Source organism: Peromyscus maniculatus, chromosome 1 (genome assembly GCF_049852395.1).
Source record: "Peromyscus maniculatus bairdii isolate BWxNUB_F1_BW_parent chromosome 1, HU_Pman_BW_mat_3.1, whole genome shotgun sequence".
Classification (NCBI taxonomy): domain Eukaryota; kingdom Metazoa; phylum Chordata; class Mammalia; order Rodentia; family Cricetidae; genus Peromyscus; species Peromyscus maniculatus.
This window is the reverse complement of record NC_134852.1, coordinates 49,664,052-49,672,766: the sequence shown is the minus strand read 5'-3', so window position 1 is coordinate 49,672,766 and position 8,715 is coordinate 49,664,052. Positions and strand designations below refer to the sequence as shown.

At 47.2% G+C, this 8,715-nt stretch overlaps 1 protein-coding gene across 1 annotated transcript; it reads right to left on the bottom strand.

Moving 5' to 3' along the window:
- Window positions 1-5,472: 5,472 nt before the first annotated feature.
- Window positions 5,473-6,489, bottom strand: Rpsa2 (ribosomal protein SA 2). The gene is given in 3 exon segments (XM_042275523.2): window positions 5,473-5,954; window positions 5,956-6,212; window positions 6,214-6,489. Coding segments are annotated over 3 exon segments (885 nt in total). The 5' UTR covers window positions 6,403-6,489; the 3' UTR covers window positions 5,473-5,515.
- Between the last annotated feature and the right edge of the window lie 2,226 nt (window positions 6,490-8,715).

Sequence of the window (8,715 nt, the reverse complement as noted above, 5' to 3'; positions counted from 1 at the left end):
GAGGTCAGCCTGGACTACAATAAGAACTTGTCACACACACACACACACACACACACACACACACACACACACACACACACACGGTTTGCTGTGGTTGATTTCACATGGACCCACAAATATGTATTTAAAGGCTCTGGAAAGTGTGAGCAAATCAAACGGCTTCTCTCGGTTACAGTGCAGGACACTTACTTTCTACTTTGACTGGGCCCCATGCTATGGGATTGTGTTTTTCATTTTTTTTTCCACATGGCTTAAGCAAACTAGAATTACGTGTACATGACCCTGAACGGTCAAGACAACTGCAAGTTGTCCAGAGGCCGAGGCAGGAAGAGAACAGATACAAGGCTAACCTGCATTACGTGGGCAGTTCTAGACCAGTTAGGGCAAGTTGGTGAAACCCTGTCTCACAACAAGAACAGCAACAATAATAACAATTTCTCTTTGTATTTTTGAGACAGGGTCTCACTACATAGCTCTGGTTGGCCTGGAACTCACAGAGACTCATCTGCCTCTGCCTCCCTCCAAAGTGTGAGGATTAAAGGTGTGTGCCACCACACCTGGGATAATAATACAAAATTAAAAAGTATCGTAAAGGGAGCTGACCCTGGGGGTCCAGTCACTAGTTCCCCTATACTTGTTTCCCCTGTCTGCATCATACCATCCACAGGTATATTTCTGTTCTGTGTAGCATCAACATTTATGAAACTATCAACTCTTTCCTCTCATATTCTTCCCTATCCCTTACATAGACACTTATGAAAATGCAATCTAGAATCTTCATGAGTTTTACTTGAAAAAAAATCTGAGTTTTTTTTAAACAGGCTAATATTTGAGTTCTTTTAAATATTTGTGATGTTTTCTAGCCATAAATAATTATTCAGACTTATTGTTTATATTTCATTAATTCCTATACTTGTCATCAGAGTTTCTACTACACACTTCTTTTTCAAGAGTTTATATGGGTTTGATAGATGGTTCAGTGATTAAGAATGCTTACCACTCTTTTAGAGGACCTGAGTTAGGATCCCAATACCCACATCAGATTGCTCACAAACACCTGTAACTGTAATGCTAAGGTACCCTCCTGGGTACCCGCACATGCACAGTACACATAAACACATACACATAAAAATATAAATGTCTTATTAAGAGAATTTTTATTTGATTAATACTTCAGTTATCTATGGAATTTCTATCCATGACTTCTTTTCAGAGATAGGGAATCTTCAGAGTCCATATACAAATGATTATTTCTATAGCTTTTACATGAAACTGATAGAAAATTATTAAGTATATGCACTCCCCGCCCCCCCCCCCCCCCCCCCCCGGCATCAGTATTTTACATATCTCATCCAGCTATCCCATTACTGATTTGGGACATTTGTAACTTATTTATTTTTGTTTCTTAAAATCAGGTTATTCTATTTATGCATTACTTATTATTAGGGCAAGGTCTCACTCTCTATCCCAGTCTGGCTTTGTGTGGACCAAGCTAGCCTTAAGCTGGCGTCAAACTCAGCATCCTTCCTAAGTGAGCCTTTCAGGTTCTGAAATTATAGGTATAATTGTATAATCACCATATAATCACCCGGCTCATTTTGTGTGTTTGTGTGTGTGTATGTGTGTGTGTATGTGTGTGTGTGAGTGAGTGTGTGTGTGAGTGTGTGTCTATGTGCGCGCACACGCGTGTATGTGTAGGTGCATGTAGCAGCCGGGGGTTGACATTGGGCTGTCTTCCTCTGCTCGCTTTCCACCTTTTCCCCATATCTTTTGTTGTTTGACCATTTTATCCACATATGATCTAGTTTTCTTTCCATTGCTGTAATAAACACCATGACCAAAAGCAACTCGGGGAGGGAAGGGCTTATTTGGCTCCCAGGTTACAGTCCATCACTGAAGGGAATCAAGGCAGGAATGTAACTCAGGAACGGAAGCAGAGACCATGGAGGAACACACCTTAGTGGCTTGCTGCCCCTGGCTGCTCCAGGGAGCATTGCCGACAGTCGGCTGAGTCCTCATCCACCAACAAGCAAGAGAGGCCCACCAACATGCCCACAGGCCAATATGATGGAGGCAATTCCTTAGCTAAGGTTCCCTTCTCCCAGGCATGTCAAGTTGACAATCAAGATTTGCCACCATGACATATACAGTGAATTTTAGTCATCTGAGCCCCATCCCCTCCCCTCCCCTCCTCCTCCCACTGGAACCCTCTCCCCAACAGGCCCCCTCCCACTTGCCTGTCTTTTTGTCTGTGAACCCCTGAGTTAATTACTTGCAGGGGTGGGGGTGGGGCTATTACTGGAGCATGTTGCACCACTGAAGAAGAGGATGCCACATCACCCAGCAACCACTGACGCCAATATTCCCTCAGGGAGGCCCCTCCCCATCCATGATGAGATGCTGACAACCCCAATCTTGTGAAGATAACCACAGCTGCAATGAGTTCATGAACGTGATGGCATCATTTTGCTGCACATCTCCCCATCCGTTGGCTCTTGCGTTCTTTCTGCCCCCTCTTCCTCAATGCTCGAGCCTTGGAGAGGCAATATAAATGTCCCATTTAGGGCCAAGCTCTCTGTTGTCTCTTTTTCTCTGCACGTTGGCCAGTTGTAGGTCTCTGCAATAAGAGGTTTCTCTGATGAAGGCTGGAGACTGTGCTAATCTCAAATGTGGAGGTCGAGCTGGGGTAACCCACTTTACTTTAGGACGGGGGCTCTCATTGAACCTAGTAGTCACTGCCTTAGCTGGTATTGAACCGGTCCCCATGATCTGCCTGTGTCCACCTCCCAGAACTGAGGTTTACAGGAGACCAACATGTCCAACTTTTGCAGGGGCACTAGGGATAAGAACTCAGGACCCGAGGTTGTACAGTAAGCCCTGAGCCATCTTCCCAATCCCTACCTGAGTTTATCAACCCATGGATCTGTGGTACCAGGCTGGGCCTGGTGGTAAAAGCACTGTAATCCCAGCTCTTAAGGAGACGGGGGCAGGAAGATCACCATTGTGAGGTCTGCCCGGGCTACAGAGTGAGTTCAAGTCCAGCCCAAACAATTTTATGAGCCCTGTCCTGGAATGAAAACCTTCTGGGAAGCTGATTCAATGCTACAAGCATGATGACTTGAGTTTGGATCCCCAGCACGTGCAAAGAGCTGGATATGGTGGCCAGTGCCTATAATCCCAGTGCTGGGGAGATGGAGACAGGCAGATCTCGGGAGCCTGCGGGTCAGCTTGTCTGGGTGAGCCATACTGGTTCCATGAGAAACTGTCTCAAAAGGTAAAGTAGAGAATGATGAGAAAGATACCTAACATCAACCCCTGGCTCTATACATCAGCAGACATGTACACACACACACACACACACACAGCAACAGACATGTGTATACACACACATACCAGCAGACATGTGTACACACATACACATCAACAGACACATGTATGTAAGGATTATGTCCTTATGTCACCAGCCTGCAACAAAAGTGGGTGTGCCCTCTCTGTGCTCCCTCTTTCCTTATTCTCTCCCCGCCACCCCCACCCCCGTATTCCCTGTCCTCCACGCAGTCTCTCTCTTTCTCTCTCCCTCTCTCTCGTAATAAAGCTCTAGAAGGGTAACCATGGCTCGTGATTCTTCTGCCACCGCAGCATCCGGCGCTCTCTTCTGTCGGCATGCAGCGGCCAGCCATGAGTGCCGCCGCTTCACCAACAATGTACCCACACACAAACTTTTTGTTGTTGTTGAGCCTGATGGTGCATTCCTTTAGTGAGTTCAAGGCCAGCTTGGTCTACATAGTAAGTTCAGGACCAGCCAGGGCTACAAAAGGAGACATTTTCTCAAAAAATTGTATAAAGAAAAAGTAAAAAGGGGCTGGTGATATAGCTCAGTGGTAGGGCACCTCCCTAGAATCCACCAGGGCGAAGCTAAGAGAGATCAATGAGACCCAGCTTGGTGTGGCACTAACAAGAGCTACTGGGGTCCAGCCCCTACAGCCCTTTCCCAGGGTCCATGGAAGAATCAGCTGAGGATCTAAACTCAGGGACATCGAAAGAATCTAAGCACACTGAGCTCTTAGTCCATTCACTTTACTCTTCTAAGTCAAATCTCTCCACACAGCTTCTTTTCTGTTCCCACACTTAGCTCCTCTCTGTCCCTTCTCCCACCTTCTCTCATTGTTCTTAGTTCTCCCCGGTCTCTGAAGTTTCCAGTTCAGATACACATACAATCAGCGATTCTCTGGCCAAAGCAAGGTCTCAAGTCTTGAATTCTTTCCGGGTTATAAAAGCAGATAAGAGTTTACCTCAGGCAGTGACTGTCAGGCTTTCTCTTACAACCCTTTTCTCAGGGCTACTATCCGAGTTCTCTTCCTAGCTAGGGTGGAAACTCGCTGCGTGCATCTGTTTCTCAAGTTCCTCGCTGACAGAATGATGCCATTCCCGAGGTCCCTCCCAGCAGTAACGCTCTGCGAGAATGAACTGTTACACCTAGCCCGTTATGCGCCATAAGGAAGGAAACACTTATGGGTTCCAAAGATCTTAATAATTCACCATCTAAGCAGGTCCCTGATCCATCAGGGCTGCAGGACAAGGACTTGGGAGCCTCGTTTCTCCTGACAGCCCTGAGTAGGGGCAGAAGTGGGGTTTATAAGCATAAAATCTACAAACATTTGTTGCCAAATCAGTTATAATTTTCACCGATCAGGATTTAAAGATTAGGGGCTTCCTTGAATTTTCCATCATTGTCAATCAATATACAATGCAAGACTTTCAGTCCAGCCAATCAATCCTTCTGTGGTTAGGAATAGCCATGAGGCTTCTAGAGAACTAAAGATGAATAATGGCTATTGCTATGCTTTAGGGAGGAGGTTGGTCAGCCATTGGAAGGTTCTCAGCCCTGCCCTAGGGCTTGGGAACCTGAACTTTATTTCACCTTACAGGTAAAATGGAGTCTGAAGTCCAAAGGGCAGTACTCAGGCCAAGGTGCTTCTGCCTGCTCCCTTCATGAACACTATGCTCAAGGCCAACAATCATTAGGAATTTTTGTAGATTGAGAAGCCACAGAGAATATTATTATCTATGGATCTCAAATTTACATATTGGAACCATTTACTTAAAAAAATAGATTCTGGGCCAGGGAAATGGTTCAGCAGTGCTTCCATGGGACCTGAATTCAGTTCCCAGCACCCACATGCAGTGGCTCACAACCTCCAAAAACTCCAGCAGGGAATCCAACACCCTCTTCTGGGTCTGTGGGGACCCCACTCACATGCACATATACCAATAGGGACGCGTATGCACAAACAGTTAAAATGGCCAGACTGCCCTACAGAGTGAGTTCCTGGACAGCCAGGGCTGCACAGTAAAACCTTGTCTTGAAAAAAACAAATAAATAAAAAAATAAAGTTACAGCTCTGCACACGCTAGGCAAGTACCTGCCTCAGCCTTTTAAATTTTTTTTGACAGCTTGTAGGAACTTAATTTTCCTTCCACCTTTTTCCCTTTGCTCAGGCGTCTGCAGAGGAGCTCAGGACCACTCAGTGGTGGCTCCAAACCACTCGGTGGCCTGCGCTGTGGGAGCTGCTGACCAGTCCTCAGTGGCAGGCTGGGCACTCCAGCCTTCAGTAGGGAACTGCTGGATGGGTACAGAGGGCACCTGCACACCCTCGGACCAGTCTGCCACCTCTGGCTGAGCAGCAGTGAACTCAGGAGCTGGTGCAGTCCATTCGCCCTGGAATTCCTCCTTGGTCACAGCCTTCTCAGCAGCGGCCTGTTCCTCCTTCTCAATCTCCTCTGGGTCTCTGTAGAAGTAAAGATCAGGCATAACTTCCCATGGGTGCTCACGGGAGATAGTGCCACGCATGCGGAGTACTTCCCGGGCCAGCATCCACCACATCAGACCCACTGAGTGAGCTCCCTTATTGTTGCATGGGATGGCAATGTCCACATAGCACAGAGGAGAGTCTGTTACACAGGGCAATGGTGGGCAGGTTAACATAAGACGCCTCTGTGAGGGGCTGGTGGGCAGCTCTGGGATCAGTCACCACTAGAAGGCGTGGCTCCCTGAAGGCTGCTTGGATCTGGTTAGTGAAGGTCCCAGGGGTGAAGCGGTCAGCAATCGGAGTGGCTCCAGTGGCGGTAGCAAACTTCAGCACAGCTCGCTGCCCGGTGTTCCTGGAGGAGATGACGCTGACATCAGCAGGGTTCTCAATGGCAATAACAGCACTGGGCTGCAAGCAGCAGCTTCTCCCGGGTCCTCTTCAGGTTTATGATGTAGATTCCATCACTTTTCCTTTTGTAGATGTACTGCTCCATCTGAAAGTCAAGGTTGGTGCCACCTAAGTGGGTTCCTGCAGCAAGGAATTTGAGGACATCCTCCTCCTTCATCTGCAGGACGTCAAGGGCTCCGGACATTGTGTAAGTTTCCCTTTAAGTTACGACGGGAATCAAGAACAACGCCGTGCGGACCCGTCCCCGAGTAGCGTGGAAAGGCTTCTTTTAAATTTTTGAGGCAGGGTCACAAGGTTGTCAAAGTTGGTCTTGAACTCACTTTGTAACCTAGGCAGACCCTGAACTTTTGATTCTCCTGTCACAGCCTTCTGAGTAGCTAGGATCAGGGATCTGTACCACCAAGCCTGATGAGATTTTACTCCAGGTCTGGTAACTTAATTCCTGTACACTGCAGGCCATCTTCCTGTACCTATGCTGTCTCTCCACTAGGTGGCACTATAATCATCTCCTCAGTTGCGACAACTGAAAACATTTCCAGACAGCTTGAACAAGCTAAGACGTGAAACAAGCTAAGAACCGCTGCTCTCTCTTACTCCTCTAATGGGGGTTAAGTAACACACAGCTTCCAAGGGCTGGAGAGATGGTTTAGCCATCAAGAGTATTAAAGAGGACTTGGGTTTGGCTGCCTGCATCAGTAACTCCAGTTCCAGGGGATCCACTACTCTCTTCTGGCCTCCATGTGGTGCACATAAGCTCATGCATGCATGCAGACAGACAGACAGACAGACACACACACACACACACACACACACATATGCACGCACGCACGCACGCACGCACGCACGCAGGCACGCACCCTTAGGAATATGCATGGCTTTACTTATTATTGACTTTATTGTGTTAGCAGGTAAATCAAGACATTTCGTGAAAAGTGAAATCCACTTCAAAACATAACACAAAGATCTACAAACAGAATTAGTGTCCCGCCAGGTGTGGTGGTGCACACCTTTGATCGGAACGCTCAGAAGGCAAAAGTCGGCATATCTGTTGTCAGCTTGAAGCCATCGGTCTACAGTGGGTTCCAGGACTGCCAGAGCTGTGTAGAGACCCTGTCTTAAACAAAGCAAACAAAACAGATTGTGCCTTAACTATCATTTCTCACCATTAGTCAATAGATTATTTGTCTTTAACGAAGTCAAAAAGAAATCACCCACATCAAACACATTAAACCCCTGTGAATTTAACATTCTCTTTCTAACCTTTTTACATTCATTAACTATTTCCTATGTGCACAAAGGGTGATGAGTTTTCTGGTGTGTGTCTGTGTACACATGTGAGGGCACACATGCGATGGCACATGTGTGGAGTTGGAGGACAACTCTGAAAAGCAGGCCCTCTCTTCACACCTTTACATGGGATCTGGGGATCAAAATCAGGTCACCGGGCACGTGCGCTCGGTGCCTTTACCTGCTGAGCCGTCTCATCAGCCTGCTCTTGCTGGTTCCTAAGTCTTCAAAATGTGGGAAGCGTGCGATCAGCAAGCTGGCTTGGCAAGCAGAGTATGCCAAACGAAGCTGGTGACCTGAGCTCCACAGACCAGACCAACATGCAGCAGGAAAGAACAGACTCCTGTAACTTGTTCTCTCCCCTCCACACTGCTCAGGGCATACACTCGTGGGTGTGTGTGTGTGTGTGTATGTGTGTGTGTGTGTGTATGTGTGTGTGCATATGCAAGAGCATGTAAAAAAGTGTAATAAAAAATAAAATGTAGATGTCAAAATGAATGCTCTTTGGTTTTAAACCAAATATTGTGTTTTCCCGCCTTTGTTTTGAAACAGGGTTTCTCTGTGTAACAGCCCTGGCTGCCCTGGAACTCATTCTGTAGACCAGGCTGGCCTTGAACACAGAGATCCACCTGCCTCTGCTTCTCGAGTGCTGGGATTAAAGGTGTGGGCCATGTATGTTAATTATCAAGTTAGATACCTGGCAAGGACATGGCATCACTCTTGAAGGATGCCCCAATCGCTGTTTATTTGCTATGATCAAATGCCTCGCAGAGACCACACAGAGTTGGGGTTTAGTTCAGCCAATTTCACGGTGCTGAAGATAATGTGGTATTCACAGAGGCGGAAACCTGATGCAGCCTGCTCAGATCTCCTCCGATCAGAAAACAGAATTCTGCTGGAACAGAGGTGGGACTCAATCCCTCAAGACCCACCCACGCCAGCAACCCACTTTTTCTAGTTAGAGCCTGCCCCTCAGTTTTCACAACCTGCCAAAACAGTGCTACCAGCTCGGGACCACGTGGAGGAAATGCCACATTCAAACTTAACACCATCTAATCAGGTACCCCGAATTAATTCCTGATGAAAGCCTAAGAGATCCGGGGCTCCATCTCCACCGCAGTCAGGAAACCTGCTAACCCGTGGGGCAGTTGGAGGACGGCAGGACACCCCTTTTTAAATGTTCAAGCTAATAAAACACAGAAGAGACAAC